Genomic DNA, 18,868 nt, shown 5'->3' with positions numbered 1-18,868 from the left:
GGGGCGCGGGGGGGAGAGTGGTCCAGTTTTTCATCGCACACTACACAGCACACATTTTTATATACTAATCCCAACAAACTTCTCTCTCTGTGTGAGTGAAGAACAAGAAAAACTGATAGAAAGTTCATCAGCTTTGGCACCAAAGACTGCATCTTTACGGACAGACAGTACCATCTTGCCTCACCAAGACATCATTTTCCGGGAAAATGTACTGACTCTCTTCCATTTTCCGGGGAAATTCGCCAAAACGAATTTTGGGTTGTGCTTAAAATTCCTTCTCCAACAATGGGTAATCGATTTATTTGCATGTTAAAGAAGGACACCAAAGAAACTGGATCGAGAAGCAAGAGAATGAGTCGCTCGCAGAGGAAACTGGCGGCGGAGGAAGACTTGTTGCACAGGCAAGCTCTGTCTAGGGTTCTCCATCAGCACCAAATGTCACAGAGGTTTGACGGATCCATGTCTAGGAGGGTTGGGGGGTCCACAAGCTCCAGGAGACTCGCTCTCTCTGATCCATTATCTAATGGGAAGCAGGTTGATTTCCACTTTTTACTTTTTCATGATTTTGAATTTTTGATCTGTGATGAAAAGGATGTTTTCATGATTTGATTTAATCAGCTTTTGGTTAAAGCTAAAAAGTGCTTAATCATATATGAAATCAACAGTAAGTTCAAGGAATAAGTGGCAAAAGGAGGGAATTATTCCACTGCTTTGCTATGATGGCTTGAAAAGTGCTTATTAAAAGTAGGTCTATTCTATGTGGATTGTCCTCTCAAGGATCTTGCTACTTTATTATTCTACTGTTTTGCTTTACCTAGAAGATAAAGTGCGTTTCAAGACTCTCACTTTCCCTTGAGAACCATGTAACTTTTACGTTGAATCCCTTGATTAGCTAGTTTAGAGCAGCGCATTTATGTTATCTAACCTAAATTAATTGCACTAAATGTGATTAGTCTGCTAAAGCCCGGGGGAACTCGAACAAAGTATTGAGGTCCCTTCCAATGTGGAGCGTATTGGACCAATTGAGTCCTTTCTTCTTCCGCAAAGTTGCTAGCGCCATTCTGTTAAACAATGGTACATCCCTTTTCAGGAGAGCCAGATCTTTCCATAAAAAAACAGAAAGCAGTGGTTGTATATATACGTTTATGTTTGGATTGAAGCTGTCCTAAAAGATTTGGCTGTATGTCCTGGGAATGTCGTTAAGCAAGATTCTGGAGGCATCTTTTTATAAGTTTTGTGTCCTCTGTATGATGTAATTTAGGTTTTGTCTGAACGTGTACTTATTGAACACTGAGAATAGATTGTTTGTATTTGAAATTTTTGATAACCTTGACATCATCTGGTCTTTAAATTATGTCATAACTGTTTATGTTTTGGTTAGTGGGTTTCAAAATTAGCACCGGGTAAGATAATCCATTAATGTACACTTGTCTTCTTCTAGAACACAATAATGCATAACATGGTTTTTTAACAACTCTCAACGTCCATAAAACTTTTGCCTTCCTGCTGTTCGTTTCTTTTGGTTTCTGGTCTGCTTCCTTTTCTATTTTATACAGTCAAGAAACTTTTACCATAGCAGTTGGTTACCACCAGGATGTGGTCATACACCAATTCATGTTCATCCTCCCTTTAATTGTTGGCATGATTACTGATTTCATTATATTTTACAGGGACCGGAATTTTTGGAGAAGCTTACATCAAAAAAGTTTATTCTTGTACATGGAGAAGGATTTGGGGCATGGTGTTGGTACAAAACAATTGCTTTACTAGAGGAAGCAGGATTGCTTCCAATCACCTTTGATCTCAAGGGTTCTGGTATTGATCTCACAGATACGAACTCTGTAATTACACTGGAAGAGTATTCAAGGCCATTGATTGACTATCTACAAAATCTTCCAGAGGATGAAAAGGTACAAGCTGATATGTTATTCATTCTGTCACTCTAAGCATGTACTATATTGTCAAATCTTCAATGCATATTAATTTTGTCCAGGTCATCTTAGTTGGTCACAGTAGTGGGGGTGCCTGCGTATCTTATGCAATGGAGCACTTCTCGCAGAAAATTTCAAAAACAGTTTTCATATGTGCTACTATGGTGTCTGATGGGCAGAGACCTTTTGATGTGTTTGCTGCAGAGGTAAAATAGTTAAATATGAACCAGTTCAGGCTAAGATCAGTTAAGCTTTTGTTGTGCATGCCTGAAAATTATAACGATTCTGCATATGCCCCGATTACTTCTCAAAAACACCACATACTTCCATCTTTCACCTTTGTTCTAGAAAAATTATCTTTACATTCCTATGAGTGATGAAGGTTATTGAAGTAACTTAGGAAAAAACTATTTTCCTTTTCAAGGAAGCCGTTTTCTTCTCCTTACTGGCATGTTGCCACTCTATCCTTCTGTAGCAAGCTTGCCTCTTTCTCATGGGTTAAATAAATTATTTGTGCATTTCAATCTTTTCATTTACCCATTCCAGGAGGTATTTACTTCTAAATTTCGTGTTGGGGGTGCAGTTCACTTAAACAGTTTCATTTCTTAATTCTTTCTGATTTCATGTTCTCAAGAAGGAAATCTGTATTGCAGCTTGGTTCCGCAGAACAATTCATGCAAGGATCAAAGTTTTTGATTCATGGGAATGGGAAAGAAAAGCCTCCTACAGGATTCATGTTTGAGAAAGAGCAGATGAAAGGGTTATACTTCAACCAATCTAATGCGAAGGTATGTTACAACTTAAGCAGTCTATCTTTTTGAGGTTTTTATTCTCTTGGTAATTTTTTCTCATAGTAAACGGCATTTGCTTAAGCTTGGAAGAGATGTTTGGTGCTAGTGCTAGATCTTGTTCTGTGGTAGTCTAAAACGGAAAGAGAAAAGTTGAAAATTCTCTGATTCATTAAGGGTAGATAGTTCTCTCTTTACATACCTTAGTTTTCACGTAGTCCATTGTAATCTCGTGTTTATATGTAGTTCAGTAACAATGAGTCAATACTTTATGGCACGACCATATAAGCGAGCCTTGTTCATACCTGATTAGTATTTCGTTGGTGCTTTGATGATACTTATCTTGGAATCACTTTGAGTATTAGAATATGAGCTGTCCTCTTTGCCTAGGATATTTTAAAGTAAAACCATGTGAAGGGTTTATAAAATAATAGCATAACTTACTGTCTCAAATATTTTTCCTGATCAGCATTTATTATGCCTCACAGATGTACCTGGTGGTCACTTTTGAAAGCCAAGTCCTAAATAATAAATCCACTTTTCATGAAGTGCTACCTTATTTTAAAACACACACACAAGTGAACACGAACGTAAACATACAGGCACACACATTCACACAAGCATGTATTCGTATTTTCAGAATTCATATTTTCGGACTCTAGCTAGACACTCCCGGTTTAAAAGTTGAACTTTTACCCTCATTTTTTTTTTCTAGCAAGCAAAATGTTTTAATTTGTGCTGATTTTTTACGGTTTATTTACTTGTGCACTTGAGTCCTTTTTCTGTGAGAACAACGTATAACGATCAGTCTGCTTATGTGTTAAGACAATAAGATCAGCTATAAGTTGTGTGGCTTTACTGGAGTTTCTTTACCGTGGTTGAATCTTATACGAAATTTTGTTTTTGTAAGTTGATTTAACCTACCATTACATTATTTATATGTTAAGTTAATTCATTTGCAGGATGTTGCTCTGGCCATGGTTTCCATGAGACCTATCCCACTAGGTCCGATCATGGAAAAACTGTCATTGACACCTGAAAATTATGGTTCTAGCCGGCGATTCTTCATTCAAACATTGGATGATCGGGCACTTCCATCAGACGTCCAGGAAAAGCTAGTGAGGGAAAACCCACCGGAGGGAGTGTACAAGATAAAAGGGAGTGACCATTGCCCGTTCTTCTCAAAGCCGCAATCATTGCACAAAATGTTGTTGGAAATTGCTCAAATTCCATAGCTTCTTCATAAAATTCACAAATGGGATTTCCTTTTATTTTACATTCCAGTTACAGAACAAAACATAGATGATTGCGTAGTTCTCCGGCGTGGAAGGCCACGGTTGTATGTAGAACACGGTTGGTCGAGTTGTCCAATTTCTTTTTAATTAGCATATAGATGAAATGAAATTCTCTGGTTTATTTTGTAGAAAAAGAAATCTCATGACTGCAAGATTTAAATTGAACGGTACAAATTGCTCGGTTCGAGAGCTCCGGCTTGTGTGATCCAGAGTCTCACTCCAATTTGTACGGTTCATCTTATCATCTTTGACCATCTTTGCAATATTCTAACGGAAGATGTAAATTAATGTTGCCATTAGTCTTTAATAAAATTTCTATGGCTCTGGACAAAAAGAATACTAATATTAGAGGTATTGATTAGCTTCTTAACATTTTTTATATCACAACTGACCAATTAGGCTCAGAGAAAGATCGTCTCGTCTCGTCTCGATAAGTTTGGCAAATTTAAGTCTCGTGATATCTCTCTTCTCAATGTGACTTCCTATTTCCTAACAGAACAGCAGTGCTAAAGTTAAGCTTGATAAGTAACTAAGGAACAAATAAATGAAGGTACTGTTTACTGTTAACAACCAATAAAACAACAAAATTAGTCTAAAAGCGCCAAACCACTGCACATTTCTCTTCACGAAAATATTCCTTATTGCATGGTACACCGTTCATCGTCATCGTTTTGGTACATAGAGGTGGAGGTTCTTATACTCTTACCAGTCCGCCAAGTACACACAACAATCGAACTCGACGAGCATTTTAGCGTTATGAAATTCGTCACGAATTAAACTATACATATGACATAACGATAAAGTCGTACACTGAAGATAAAAAAGTTAACCATCTCTCAAACTTTTGTCATGTTTGCAAGGCTTGTAACTTGGAGCGTGCCGCAATCCTTCCATCCGGCACAAATTGGACAATTTGGTCTAGAATCCCCAAAATGTAAATAAATAAATTCATGTGAGATTGCAACCCAGGATTAAGAACCAGTTCAAACTAATAGCACGCGGACATACCGTAATTTGGCCCGAACAAAACTCCCCTTTTAGGTATGCCTCCATTTTCATGATGTCTTCAGTGGAGGCCTTAAGCCACGATTACGGAGATGATCGCCTTGAACATATGAGGAATTAGTGTTCTGACTGAATGACATAATCTGTTTTCAACAGAATAGCAACCCATTATAATCTACCAAATCATACCCGCAACAAATAAGCTACAGAAGCTTGGTTGAAAACAACTCCACACCGATGAGCGGTTTCAAAACAGTCATAAATTATGTAACTGATCTGATACTTGAAATTAACAGCAGAAAAGTCTACTGCAATTTCCTTTTCTGTACAAGTGCAGGAAAAGTTAAAAAGGTAAAACAAAGAAGGAAACTAAAGATGTAAGTAATCAAGGACGTACCAGCCTTGGATGTTCTAAGAACCTGAGGAAGATTTCTGAACCCACACTTGTTTCTGCTAGTGAACGGCGAAATATTCCAACTACTTTCAGATAAAAGGAAGACTAAATAAAAATAATATGGTAATCAACATGGCAAGAGCGATGCATACCTCAGGGGTACCATGAACAGAAGCACCTTTTTTAGATGGCTTCCCCTCACCTACATTTACAGAACCGTCATCTTTCATATTATGCGCACTTCCATGGCGACCAAAATGTCTATGTGAACCTAGACAAAGTATAAAAGTTGGTTTAGCAGAAGATGTACAGGTGATATTTTAAAAATATAAACAAATAGATGACATGCGATAAGTTCAGAATTGCTAGTATCTTGGCTTTGAAGATTTAACTAACCATTGTCTACATGAGAACTATTACGTCCACTTGTAGGGTTTATAACTTCTCCAGTCCTGCTTCCATAAGAAGAGTCGTCCTTCCCTTCTCCATGACCTAGAAAATCTTGCACTGATGGTGAGTGTATATTCATGCATTGAGATTTGACTCAGGAATGATTTAATACTAAACTCATGTTCTCAAAGTAGATCATCTAAAGACTCACAAACACCTGAGCATCCATGTACAGGAACAGCCCTTACCTTCAAAGGAATCATATATTAATTCAGGGCGTTGTACCCCGGAGGATGGCAAATGCTCATCACTAGCACATGAACTATCAGCACGACGAAGAGGAGCCCAAACACCACGATCAGGTCTATCCTTGTTTCGTGTATTTTTTTCCTGCCTCTCACTAACACTAGTTGTACTATGCAGGTCCTTTTTTGTAAATCTATCAACTGTTGCCCTCTTTCTATTCCCTTCAGAGCTCATTGAGTTAAGCTCATTAGTAGAGACCTGACCATTCAGCCCTAACCTTGCATTGGAAGGTCGAGATACTCGCTTAACATCTGAGTTCAGACTTTGAATTTTCTGCTGAGGCTGAGTTTCAGTTGAAGTTTGACTTTGGCGTCCCTCATTATTTAAAAGTATGCTTCTGATCATTCTTCCAGTAGCCTCACGCCTTTGGTTCTGCTTCGGAGCATGTGAAACAGGAGAACTTCCAAGTTGTGACATACCCTCAGCCTGGGGAAAATTAAAAAACCATCACAACTAATTCAAAATTATAAAAACTTAAAGACTGGTAAAATAATAGATCATGTCCATGTGATAAATGAAAAAATAGTATAAATATCCGAAACAGAGAGTCAAATAGGAAGGCAACTAAAAAAAACTAAGAACATACGGGAGGTATTTCACGCTCTTTTCCTTTAATAAGTAAGATTTTCTTCTTTCCAGAGTCAGAAATCACAGGGATTCCTGAAACAGAACCTTCATTGATAAAAAATTTAAGTTAGCAAACATAAAAACACAGCAGAAAGATACGAGAAATTACGGGCATATATTTTTTTCTTTGTAGTATCTAGTTTGGTGTCTAAAGAAGATTGGAAGTTCATTCTCCCAAAATTTCCGTCAAGTGAAAACATTAACTAAATTAAAATTTGACTACAAGACAGTACCGCTTTAATCACAAAAATGATTAACTTGCATAATGCTCTCAATTAATGACAGACTCTAATGATGACTAAAACAAGGTGGGGGAAACCTTTTTTTTCAGTTTTTTTTTCTTAAGCAATTATTTCGTATTATACTTTTGCGCCAAATGGAAACTTCAATTACATGATATACTTTTCATTCTGCAGAGCTATCAAACTATTATTTAGTTTAGGCCTGTTCAAACTTACAATCAGCTATAAACACAACAATACTCAGTGGTAATTGGGAAAGTATCGTCAAGAAAAATTCATGGAAGAGTAATAACAGAAATTTGGGACATTTTGGAAAGGAGGCAAGTGGGGATTCAAAGGGAGCACATCATCTCAAACTAGGGCTGTCAGTGGCTTCAACTCAGCACGGATCAAGTATGAAGAGAAGTCTATATTTCAGCCAGATCACTACTAGAGTAATATCCAAAATAAAGCAAAGTCCAAGAAAAATATCAACTTTCAATGTTTTGAAACAATGTTTTCATCTAAGAACATGATTGCTCACATAAAGTTTCATTTAAATACGTAACACTTCTTCATTTAATATTTAAAATCAAATTCAGATCTAATCTAACCTAACAGTTCGAATCACCTTCACCGAATCCTAAATTTGACCAAACAATAATTGGATTCAGAATCAAATTCAAGTTTGAACCATCAGACTTTTTTCTGTAAGATATTTGAACCTAATTGGATTCAACTAATCTTTGATCTGACCATTGACAGCCCTATCTAAACTAATACAGTAACATTATGACATGTGACTAACCACTGAGGAAATTTGTGATTAGGTATTACTTCACACACTAATCGCATACATGAGATAGTATTGCTTGCAACCAAATGATACTGGAAAGAGTGGCCAATTCCGAATTAAATTAGAGGCAGAAATTCCTTCATGCACATAATAATCAGCCCACCTTGAGCAATTGTTTAAAATTGAAAACATCTCCTACGAATAGAAACAACAAACACCAACAGAAGCAAAAAAAAAAAAAAAAAAAAAAAAAAAAAACACTAACAGAAAAAAAAAAAACACTGAGTACCAATTTCATTTTCTAATGTTTCTTTTCCACTTGAACGAGCCAACTGATCCTCTCGCCTGGGTACCACATTGAAAGTGGACTTGTCCCTTTGACTTGTCTGTTTAGTACCGTCCTTTATTATGTACTGTGTCAATCAAAAAGGTAATTTACAATTCTGTTACTTTCTATACAGACATATGTGGTACATGTCGCAGGGTAAAATAGAAGAAGGGGTAAACATAAATAAAAAAGAACAAAGAGTCAAGAGCATATTTTGCCTCCGCAAGGAGAAATCACAACTGAAAGGAAAGGTCTATTGACAAAAGATGCCCTCAAAACCCCTCTTTACATGTGATTGTGAACATACTCTACCGAAACTAAAAGCATGAGAAACCTCTCCCCCCAATACCACAAAACATATTTTGCATGTTAAAATAAATTTAAGAATCAATTTAAAATATACATATAATGGCGGCACATGCCTTTTTCTTCTCAGAGACCCGTTTTGTAGAAGGTGAGCCACGTTTGCTAACAGAGGCAGCCCCGACTCTTCTTCTAACCTTCCGAACAACGGATGAAACCTATTATCAAACAAAAAATTCAATACCTCAAAAGAAATGTAGATGAAAATTATAAACTAGGATGTACCTGGAGAAAGGAAAAGAATTACATTTCACCTTAATACCTTATAAACTAGGATGTACAAAATTAAATTTCTTATAAGATTCTACCACGGTAAAGGAACTCCAGTAAAGCCACAAAACTTATCTCTTATTGTCTAACATATTAGCAGACTGATCGTTATAGGTTGTTTGCAGAGAAAAGGGACTCAAGTGCACATGTAAATAAACCGTACAAAATCAGGACAGCTTAAAACATTCTGTTCGCTAGAAAAAATAATGAGGGTAAAAGTTTAACCTTATAAACACAGAGTGTCTAGCTAGAGTCTGAAAATATGAATATGTGCTTATGCGGATGCGCATGACTATGCTTACTTTCATGTGCGTTTGTGTGTCTGTTTTAAAATAAGGTAGCCCTTCATGGAAAGTGGATTTATTATTGGATAGTAAATGATGAATTTTATTATTCAGGATTCAGCTTTCAAAAGTGACTAGGTACATCTGTGAGGCATAATAAATGCTGATCTGGAAAAAGATTTGAGACAGTGAGTTATGCTATTATTTTATAGGGTAAAGTAGATAAAAGACAGCCCAAGAGACACCATATATCAAATTCTGACCATAACAGAACTCCAGACTACCATTGTGTGCTCCAGAGCTTTATCTTAATTTAACTATACATATTTTCAGACGCAAGAGAAGGTTTTCATGGATAGAAAGTACAAATAAAAAGACCCTTGCATATTAGGTAAATAGGCAGATAAATAAAAGTAGGGAGTCAACTTCTTTTCTTAATTGGGTAATTTTATAATGTCCTCAAAGCAACATTGTCCTCAAAGCAATATTTTTTTTTTTTAATTTTTTTTTTTCTGGTACTGAAGCGATAAGTTGAGAAGAAGACTACAAGGAAACGTAGTCTATTTATTATTTAGGGCTATGTAATGTATTTTCAACACAAGGACACATAGAAAAACAGTTGTAGTGCCATTACCTGAGTCCCACTTCCAATAGCTCGTTTCTGACGAACATACTCCATGAGGGGTGTAACAATAGGAGCTTCTTTTGCACCACCTAACAAAATAACAGAGAAATAGTGTCAAATCTTGAGAAAACTAACTCGTATTGATATAACCAAAAAAGAAGAGGGGAAACTTTCTGGACTACCAAAATATTATGCAAGTACTAAGAAAACATACATACATAATGTTAGTAAAATGCATAACTAACCAGCTTGTTCTGCTTCCTTTCTCTCCAGCTGTATTTCTGCACTAGGAAGATGCTCGACAGGCTTTGCAATAAGTTTGAGGAACTCCAAATAATCAGGATCTACATTCGTCAAGTATGTTGCAGTTAGTTGAATAAGTCAGGTCAGATCACGTTAGTCTACGCGGTTTTTTTTTTTTTGGGCCCCGCCGGGGGGTGGGGAGAGAACTAAAATGAAAGGTAGTTTTTTACTTTTAATTCTACTTATTCTTCAACTTCTCTTCATTGCCTCTCTCATTTCCATTTTATGCCTCTCCGTTCTCTCCTCGCTATTTCCTCTTTATTCAGAAAATAAAAACTTTATCAAACTAGTCCTAACTTAGCACCTTTATATATGGTCCCTTCACGGCCATCCTTTTTCGTACTAGGTTTTGGAACACGCTGTGAGGGTGCATATTCAACTATAGCCTTGAATTGAGCCCCTGGAAAGAAAAAAATAATTAGTTTCAAACTTTCAAGCCAAGCTTCAAATATAATATACGATTGAAATTCTAACACCAAGGTGGACATATTCTTTTTATATTGCAAGGATCAAGCAATCTCTCTCTCTCTCTCTCTCTCTCTCTCTCTCTCAGGTTACAAAGAAAATTTGGATACATCAATATCACACAAAGTCATTAAAACAAGGTTCTAACTAAAGCCAAAAAAACAGAAACATTCGTACATATGAATATACCATGGTAGATAAACATATTTCCAGTGTTCATTACCCTTCTCATTGACAAACAAGTGTCCATCAAAGAATTCAGCAAACTCAAAAACATCCTCAGGTCGCTTGAAATCTATGTAGGCCCGAGAATACCTCTGGTTCTTCTGGCTGCAACATTATTTCAAAAGAAAACTATTTAAATGAGAAAATTTCCTTATTCTCCATTTCTTTGCCAAGAAACGAATTGGAAAACACAGAGTCTTGCAAAACCAAACTTCCCCATCAATCATGAGTTCCACAAACATGTGAATCCACCAAAATTGATAAATCAATCCGGCTACTCAAAGCAAAACTTATTAAAGTAAAAATGAAAAATTCAAATATAAATGGTTTCCTTCTTGCCCAACAACTGTTTTTACAACTGAGAACAAAAGGGAACAAAACCACTTTCCACGTCTATCTATCGACATTAGAACAAGTACAGGAGTAGGAACTGCATGGGGAACTCATTACCTATAAAACCCCATAACATCTACAATATTGATTTCCTCTTGTTTTCAGCGCGGACACAGACCAAAGCTCAGCACAGAATTTATTCAAATAACAGATTATGGGTATACAAACTCAACAAATAAATAATTAGCCATTCTAAAATGCAAAAACAAAAACATATTTGTATAAAAATTTATCCTTTTCTCTTTCCCCTTAATGTAACAAGTTCAATTTCCCCAAGCCACCAAAAAAGGGTCAAGAAATGCATTCCGGAAGTATTTTTATTTGCTTTTAATATCAAAACCAAAATCCAAAATCCAAAATTTGCACAAAAATGAATAATAAAAATGCCATATAAACAGCTCCAATTAGTGGGATAAGGGAAGACATGGCGCAAAACCGAGATAAGGCTTGATTGTTGTTGTTGTATAAACAGCTCCAATTAAAAATAAATAAATGAATGAAATCCCCATTCGAATTGAAATTACAATCCTAAACCTAATTTTTCTACGAAACAGTAAGAATAAGAAAAAATGATTGAAACCCCAAAGGAATTGAAAAGGCATAACCTATTCTTTCCTGGACGGAAGCAGAGCCAGTTGTAGCGGTCGGCGAGCTGGTGGTCGATTTGGTGGAGGAGATCGGACTGAGACAGAGACGGAGGCAAGTGCCGAATTAAGACCTTCGTCCTCACCAATGGCTCCTTCATCTTCTTTTTTTTGTCTTCTGATTTTAAATTTTTTCAATCTGCCTGCCCTCCTACTTCTCCTTTCCCTTCTTCTTTCTACCCTCCTCCCTCCCCGCTTTCTTTTAGAGGTATTGTCCGTTTGCTCCGAATTCCTAGACCTGCTAATTTTCTTAATTTTTAATTTATTACTTCTGACTTTTGTAATTGGTAAATTTTTTTCCAAACTTTAATTTTAGTCTCATTTTAAAATTTTATAAATAACTAATTTCTCTTTTAGCGTTCGGGATTGGCTTCATGTCATCTTTAATCGAAGGCTGACCAGATAATTTGTTTTAGCCTTCTAATCCTTCAAGAAATTAATATTTTAATGAACAATGCAGACCATATTCCTTACCATCTGCAACCGAGGGCCAAAGGGTCAGCTCGTTTTAGCCCTGTCACAAAAAACTGTCTCCAAAGGTATAGTATGAAATGTGAAGAATTGAAATAAAATGATATAAGAAAGTATGAAATGATGAAAAATATATGAAAAATAATGTAAGAAAAAATTAGAAATTAAAAAAAAAAAGGGCTACTGACATAAAAACAAAAAGTGGGTTGAGACTATAAAAATAAACTAAGCCCTAAACCCTAAAGTGGGCTGGGCAGTGAAAACTAACCCAAAAAAATAAAAGGGATGGGCTAATGGAAAAGAACAAAAAAACAAAAAAAAAATTTGAGATTGGGCTAGCCAGCGGGTTAGCTGGCTGAAAGTGGCTAGCTGGTTGGCCTTTTGGTCATTTTTTGTCCTGTAGGGTCCACGAGCCCTTTGGCCTGATTCTCAGTTGAAGACGATTTTTAGGCTATTTTCGACTATCTGAACCCTTTAGTAAGAGATGGCCTCATCTAAGAAGCAAAGTCCAGGAAATTGGGCCAGTAACTAGTGTAGAAGGTCCAACCCAACTCCAGAACACGAGCAACTAGGATGTGAGAAAGATTTTGTGTATACTTATTTGGCGGAAGAGATCGTACTGAGACAGAGACGGAGGCAAGTGCCGAATTAACACCTTCGTCCTCACCAATGGCTCCTTCATCTTCTTTTTTTCTCTTCTGATTTTAATTTTTTTTCAATCTGCCTGCCCTCCTACTTCTCCTTTTCCTTCTTCTTTCTACCCTCCTCCCTCCCTGCTTTCTTTTAGAGGTATTGTCCCTTTGCTCCAATTACGTATAGCTGCCAATTTTCTCGCTGAACTTAATTTTAATTGATTATTTCTGACTTTTATAATTGCTAAATTTGTTTCCAAACTGTAATTTTAGTCTCATTTTTAATTTTTTTTTATTTATAAATAACTAATTTCTCCCAGTGTTGGAGATTGGGTTCATCTAAGAAGCAAAGCCCAGGAAATTGGGCCACTAACTAGTGTATAAGGTCCAACCCAACTCCGGAACATGAGCAACTAGGATGTGAGAAAGACTTTGTGTACACTTATTTTATTTTTATTATTTTAGTATTATTATTATTATTATAAAATATAGAGCTTGAAACTATATTTAGAAGATGAAGAAGTTTTGAATCCGGAGCGCATGGGTAGAAACGTAAAACCCCATCCGTTAAGATATTGAACACTGTTTATTATTAAACGTAAAACCCTATTCATTAAGATATTGAATATTGTTTAATATTAGGGGAGAAAGAAGAGTTCGAAACTGTTATATGTACGTGTACACTATTTATGGTGGGTTTCATGTAAATGAAATAAATATATGTGTAAATTTTTATTTATAAATCACTTTTATATTAATAAAGATGCTATATAATATTGTATTCGTATTATGTAAATTGTTCTCTTTAGATAAAGACGGTGCTGTAGTCTTTAGATATGTAAAACTCTATTTACATGACAACTCATATGTGATTTACCTGTTTGAAGATATTTTTTTCTTGCGAAGATTATTTTCTCTTCCTCTTTCTTGTAAAATTGGCCGCAGCACAAATTAAAAATCTGAAAAACAATTGACAAAAAACAAATCCCAATAAACATGGAAACGATAGGTGAAATCTCGGCCGTTGATTGTAATTTTAGCGGGCCCCACAAACGCCAAGGGTCCCTATACAAAAACATGCGATAATAAATACAAGTAAACAAGTCTTGGGGAACTTATCGTCTCCCCCACCGCGTCCGCGACTGCGACTGCGACTCTACTCTTTTCCTTTGCAAGTAAGTCATCTCCCAATTCCTAATCCCTTTAACAAATTCTTCTTCTCTTTCGAACCAAATTTCTACTTTTTGTTTGATTCTACTTAATTCGTGCATTATTGGGGGCTTTCGTTTTCCCGGAAAATCCCGAGTATTTCTGCTTCTGAGCTGTGTTCTTAGCGTATTTAGCTGATTCAGGTTTTGGATTTGATTAATTGTTTCTTATTTTGTTGACTGGGGAGTTATCTAGCTTTAATTGCGATGATTATGATTAAATATATTAGATTTACTTTGAAGATTGCAGTACTTGATGATCGTTTGCTTAATTTGCTAGATGTATTCGTACAAATTCGTTTGCTTCTGTCTTGGTTCCTATGCTATGTTTAGTGGTTGGAAATTGTTTTAAATGGAATTAATAGTGATATGTGAAGCATAATCAGCCTTTGTATTAGCCGAAATTAGAACATCGGGTCGGTGTTTCAGTTGTTTTTAATTTATTTATTTGGGACTTCGTATAATTTGCTACATGTATTCGTACAATTTGTTTGCTTCTGTCTTGGTTCCTATGCTATGTTTAGTGGTTGGAATTTTTTTTAAATGGAATTAATATTGATATTTGAAGCATAATCAGCCCTTGTATTAGCCGAAAATAGAAGAACGAAATTAGAACATCGGGTCGGTGTTTCAGTTGTAGTTTTTAATTTATTTATTTGGGACTCCCTATAATTGTTCGAAAATCGTGTTATGTTTGTTTATTTGATTACTTCAAAACAATTTTAACTTAATGGAATGTCTTGCCGGTCCATGGAAATACGTGTGGCTTTTGGGTGCTGAGAAAGTTTACATTCAAAAGGGAAACAATTCGTTGACCATGTTTCGAAATCACTATCTTCTGCTCAGAATAAAAAACGATATATTGAATTAAGGTCATTCGCATAATTTTGTTTCTATCAAAGAACGGAGATATGACTTCTGAGTTTTGGAATTGTGGTTACATGAAATAGGGATTCATTCATGCAGTGGGTGTGTCGTAAAAAAACATTTTCTATTGGTCCAAACGTGATTTTTTTCATTGCACATTTATGCCTTATGTGATGCATACCTTTTTTTACTATATATACTAACATAACTAGATGCCAGCTCAGGTTTCCTGATTTATATAATGGGTGGAAGTTCGATCGATGATGACTGGGAGCTTGCTTCACTGTCTAGTGCTGTTCGCACTATGGTCTTAGTTGGACGTACTGGTAATGGAAAAAGTGCAACGGGAAACAGTATTCTTGGAAGAAAGGCCTTCAAGTCCAGGACAAGCTCCTCTGGTGTTACCAGTACTTGTGAATTGGAGAAAACTGTATTGAGAGATGGACAAGTCGTAAATGTTATAGACACTCCTGGTATAATCTTGCTAATTTGTATTCTTTGTACATTCAATCTGAATATATAATTTCTGTCCATTTCTTGGAATAGAGAGACAGATGGATAGGGTAGTTGCATCAATGAATTTAGTTTTCAAAAGCTAATCTTTCTCCCTGTGTTGATTTGTGTGGCACACCACTGCAGGTCTTTTTGATTTTTCTGCAAAGTCGGACTTTGTTGGCAAAGAAATTGTCAGATGTATTGATTTGGCGAAAGATGGAATCCATGCTGTGGTTGTAGTTTTCTCAGTTAGGACTCGCTTTTCACAAGAAGAAGAAGCTGCATTGCGTAGCTTGCAAACTTTGTTTGGAAGCAAAATTATTGATTATATGATTGTGGTCTTTACTGGGGGAGATGATCTTGAAGACAATGATGAGACCTTGGATGACTATTTGGGCCGTGAATGCCCAGAACCTTTAAAGGTTATTCACCAAATTTTAACCTTGTTATTTAACTTTTTGCTTCTTTTGTTTCGTTTCTATAAACTATATTATGTTATCTTCACCATTAGTCTTTTTTTTTTTTTTTTTTTTTTTTTTTTTTTTTTTTTTTTGCATTTCTTCCAGAATTGATTTTCCTTTTATTTGATATATATCAACAGGGTTGTGCTTATTACTTCCACCTAGTTCTACGATTATCTGGAATTATTTGCTACATAACTTGAATTACTTCACATTATTAAAGTTTTGTGTAGAAACATGAAGTCAAGTTAAAAACCTGTTAAACCCACCCCATGCTCATAATGGTTTTCCATTTCCTTCATTCTGGATGACCATTCATTTCCTCATAAGCTTACATCATCCTTATTTAAGACAGTAAGAGCCGGACTTCCCGTCTTATTTTATTGGGACAGTTTTCAGTAACTTCATTTTCAGCATGTCCGTGAAATCAGCGGCTCCATTTTTGTATTTAAAAATGGACTCTGTCATTGATCATATCTTTTTCTTTGATCCCTTCTCTTCAAATGTCTAGTGTGCTGGAGATCAAAGAATATTGTTTATTAGTAAGCATGGTATAATGGATGATGGATTTTCACTATAGTAGTAGATACAGGAGAAAACGTCAGGCCAACCTAGATTAGGGAAAACTCTATCAATCCTCGCCCAAACAAGGCCCTATCCTCTTTCTTCTTCAACCATGCCTGAATAAGGGCTTATTATAGTTTGTATTTACGTTTTAATGTATGGTTTGCAACCACGTACGTACAATTTCTTATGTAATCCATTACCGTCTTGAATACGTGGATGTTATGTATTAAAAGATTAATGAATTCTTGGATTATTGTAGGACATCCTTACTCTGTGTGAAAACCGGTGTGTGCTTTTTGATAATAAGACTAAGGATGAAAGCAAGAGGGTTAAACAAGTCGAGAACCTTCTATCCCTTGTAAACAAGGTCATATCACAAAATGGTGGGCGACCATACACAGATGAGATATTTGCTGAAGTGAAGGTGTTTTATTATTTTTATTATTAACTACTTGCTTAAATTGTCTTTTTGTTTGTTAATATCATGATAAAGTTTTCATTGTATCCGACAGAAAGGGGCCATTAAACTTCGTGACCAACAAGAAGAGGTTAACTCCTTGAAGGGGTATTCCAAACGAGAAATATCTGAATTGAAGGATCAGATGCAGCGTGCACATGACGAGCAGCTTAAGCGGATTACTGAGATGGTAACAGATTGCCCTAAGCTTTCACATGCTTTGCTTTTGGATTTAGCTATGGATGTCAATATATTCTTCCAGTTTTCATACTCGGTTAAAACTAGAATACCATGTTTGGTTGCACTCTTTGACAATGATATTGACCACCTCTTGTTCAACCAAGTTTTTTTTTTAATATGTTAGGACCTATTTCTTTCCATACCTAAATCACCGTCCCATGTTTTTCATTCCATTGATTGCCTTTGAAAATATTATCACTTGTGAATACCTTGTAGACAAGTTATTGCATATAAGGTTGGGATCAATGAACTCTTGAATGCATTTAGTAGTCAGTCCCGTGGTTGTAGAATACCTTCAGATGAGATTTTGCATAGTTTATTAGTTCTCTCACATAAGTATGGAGATGTACAGTTTTATGCATCGTGCGTTACAAAGTTTAGGGATGGCTTCATAAGTTTGCTTTATATTTTTTCATCTGTTCTAATGTTTATGTAGTAGTTTAGGTAGAATGAAATGAGTGGAGTGGTCATCAAGAATTGACATTTAGTATTTGCAGAGTTGGTAGTACAAAAAAGTGTTAACAGTTGGAAATTTCCTTCAAGCCATATCGTCTGATATATAGGACTTTGACATCATATGTTTCTAGTTGACATATCTGGTTTGCATGCTTATGTTCTCGTCATATAACAGAGTATGAAGCATGAAACTGGGATCACCTGACGAGTTTGATAAGAAAAATAATTGAAGAGAGTATTTTTCTGTAAACTACGGAACAGAATTTTTCTGAAGATAACTTTAACTGAATTTTGTCATCGTCTTTTTAGTTTTTGTTGTTTGTGGAAGTTGAAAGATTGGGTGAGAAAGACTATAGGGAGGCTTTACAAAATTGGCCTTTGTGTGGCTCACTGATTAATTGCATTATTATTTCTCTCAGCATTTATAATTTTTGACTAACCATATTTGATTGAAATAAACGTCTATATGCTTGGGCTTACGTTATTTTTTTTTTATTTGAAAGGATCAAATGTTGCATTATTCTTTAGTCCTGAAACATGATGATATTTTACAGGTCGAGTCAAAGTTAAGAGAGACCACTATGAGGCTTGAGCAACAGTTGGCAGATGAACAAGCTGCACGTCTGAGAGCAGAAGAGAATGCGCAACGGGCTCAGCTGAAGTCTGATGATGAAATTCGAAAGCTTCGAGAACATTTAATGAAGGCAGAGGAGGAGCTTCGTAAAAGAGGTGACACCAAGTGTGTCATTCTATAAACGTAACTTTTAACAAAGATGCGTGGTAAGGAATCAATCTTTCTCCTCGTTTAACTGTTGGTTAATGTGGAGTTTGCTGCAAACTGTTTGCGACAGCGATTGACAATGATTATGGTTTGAACCTTTTATGTAAATAAATCGGTAGGATGCTAAGTTTACTATTTCTGTTTTATACCTACACATATATTTTATATATTTTGTCTGCAACTTTGGCTTACAATTTCAGCATATCCTTCAGTTTGCAACTGAAACCACCTTCACACATACCACCCGTTTAGATTTCTTGAATGAGTTAAATCTTTATCTTCGGTTCTCTGTGTTTATTTTACGCAGTTTTAATTGATAGTTTAAGCCAGGAAGGGTCGACTCGAAGACAAGGCGGCCCTTGCATTTTGAACTTACCATAAGATTGACCCTGATCCATTAGAGAATCCTTAGAGTTTCCTTGCCTTGCGAATTTGATTTGTCAATCGAATTTCCAGTGAGGCAAGAGATTTGTAGCTTAAGTGTTAAGCGTAGTTTGTGTGTGTCGTGAAGTGTTTGTAGAGAATGGGATACTTGTGGAGATCGAAAGAAGCCATTGTTTTATTTTTTTGAGCAACCAGT

General features: G+C 35.9%; 3 protein-coding genes across 8 annotated transcripts; 2 read left to right on the top strand and 1 right to left on the bottom strand.

The window, feature by feature from the left end:
• LOC137710432 (putative methylesterase 14, chloroplastic) lies at positions 1-4,207 on the top strand. Of its 2 annotated transcripts, XM_068449452.1 has the most exons (5): positions 1-534; positions 1,671-1,910; positions 1,994-2,137; positions 2,585-2,719; positions 3,682-4,207. In XM_068449452.1, exons 1-5 carry the CDS (start codon positions 286-288, stop codon positions 3,952-3,954), a joined length of 1,041 nt encoding a protein of 346 aa, XP_068305553.1. In that variant the 5' UTR covers positions 1-285; the 3' UTR covers positions 3,955-4,207. The 2 variants fall into 2 exon arrangements, with proteins under 2 accessions (XP_068305553.1, XP_068305562.1); XM_068449461.1 differs by lacking the exon at positions 1,994-2,137.
• Positions 4,208-4,601: 394 nt separating this feature from the next.
• Positions 4,602-11,884, bottom strand: LOC137710411 (regulator of nonsense transcripts UPF3-like). Of its 3 annotated transcripts, none has more exons than XM_068449425.1 (14): positions 11,615-11,884; positions 10,615-10,721; positions 10,231-10,326; positions 9,869-9,967; positions 9,633-9,712; positions 8,504-8,602; positions 8,043-8,166; positions 6,696-6,781; positions 6,052-6,535; positions 5,810-5,905; positions 5,566-5,684; positions 5,417-5,472; positions 5,023-5,162; positions 4,602-4,932 (listed from the first exon to the last, which is right to left on the bottom strand). In XM_068449425.1, the coding sequence occupies exons 1-12, from the start codon at positions 11,752-11,754 to the stop codon at positions 5,431-5,433; spliced, it is 1,572 nt and encodes a 523-aa protein (XP_068305526.1). In that variant the 5' UTR covers positions 11,755-11,884; the 3' UTR covers positions 4,602-4,932; positions 5,023-5,162; positions 5,417-5,430. The 3 variants fall into 3 exon arrangements, with proteins under 3 accessions (XP_068305526.1, XP_068305534.1, XP_068305541.1); XM_068449433.1 differs by having other exon boundaries at positions 5,417-5,469; XM_068449440.1 differs by having other exon boundaries at positions 8,504-8,581.
• A 1,975-nt stretch (positions 11,885-13,859) lies between these two features.
• Positions 13,860-18,455, top strand: LOC137710355 (immune-associated nucleotide-binding protein 9-like). 3 transcript variants are annotated; one of them, XM_068449319.1, is made up of 6 exons: positions 13,860-13,931; positions 15,056-15,304; positions 15,471-15,748; positions 16,614-16,778; positions 16,867-17,001; positions 18,062-18,455. In XM_068449319.1, the coding sequence occupies exons 2-6, from the start codon at positions 15,073-15,075 to the stop codon at positions 18,260-18,262; spliced, it is 1,011 nt and encodes a 336-aa protein (XP_068305420.1). In that variant the 5' UTR covers positions 13,860-13,931; positions 15,056-15,072; the 3' UTR covers positions 18,263-18,455. The 3 variants fall into 3 exon arrangements, with proteins under 3 accessions (XP_068305420.1, XP_068305413.1, XP_068305429.1); XM_068449312.1 differs by having other exon boundaries at positions 13,870-13,931; positions 15,051-15,304; XM_068449328.1 differs by lacking the exon at positions 13,860-13,931 and adding an exon at positions 14,027-14,061 and having other exon boundaries at positions 15,051-15,304.
• The last annotated feature ends 413 nt before the right edge of the window (positions 18,456-18,868 follow it).

The sequence above is a fragment of the Pyrus communis genome, chromosome 1 (assembly GCF_963583255.1).
Source record: "Pyrus communis chromosome 1, drPyrComm1.1, whole genome shotgun sequence".
Lineage (NCBI taxonomy): Eukaryota > Viridiplantae > Streptophyta > Magnoliopsida > Rosales > Rosaceae > Pyrus > Pyrus communis.
Note: the sequence above shows the minus strand (reverse complement) of the source record. Positions and strands in the feature narration are given on the sequence as shown.

Bases quoted from the DNA above. Each gene is read 5' to 3' on its own strand.
- LOC137710432 (XM_068449452.1), top strand. From the start codon at position 286: ATGGGTAATCGATTTATTTGCATGTTAAAGAAGGACACCAAAGAAACT. The intron at 1,911-1,993 runs GTACAAGCTGAT...AATTTTGTCCAG, and splicing joins ATCTTCCAGAGGATGAAAAG to GTCATCTTAGTTGGTCACAG. The intron at 2,138-2,584 runs GTAAAATAGTTA...TCTGTATTGCAG, and splicing joins TTGATGTGTTTGCTGCAGAG to CTTGGTTCCGCAGAACAATT.
- LOC137710355 (XM_068449319.1), top strand. From the start codon at position 15,073: ATGGGTGGAAGTTCGATCGATGATGACTGGGAGCTTGCTTCACTGTCT. The intron at 15,305-15,470 runs GTATAATCTTGC...ACACCACTGCAG, and splicing joins AAATGTTATAGACACTCCTG to GTCTTTTTGATTTTTCTGCA. The intron at 15,749-16,613 runs GTTATTCACCAA...GGATTATTGTAG, and splicing joins AATGCCCAGAACCTTTAAAG to GACATCCTTACTCTGTGTGA.
- LOC137710411 (XM_068449425.1), bottom strand. From the start codon at position 11,754: ATGAAGGAGCCATTGGTGAGGACGAAGGTCTTAATTCGGCACTTGCCT. The intron at 8,167-8,503 runs GCATGTGCCGCC...TGATTGACACAG, and splicing joins GGGTCTCTGAGAAGAAAAAG to TACATAATAAAGGACGGTAC. The intron at 5,473-5,565 runs GTATGCATCGCT...GCCGTTCACTAG, and splicing joins CTGTTCATGGTACCCCTGAG to CAGAAACAAGTGTGGGTTCA.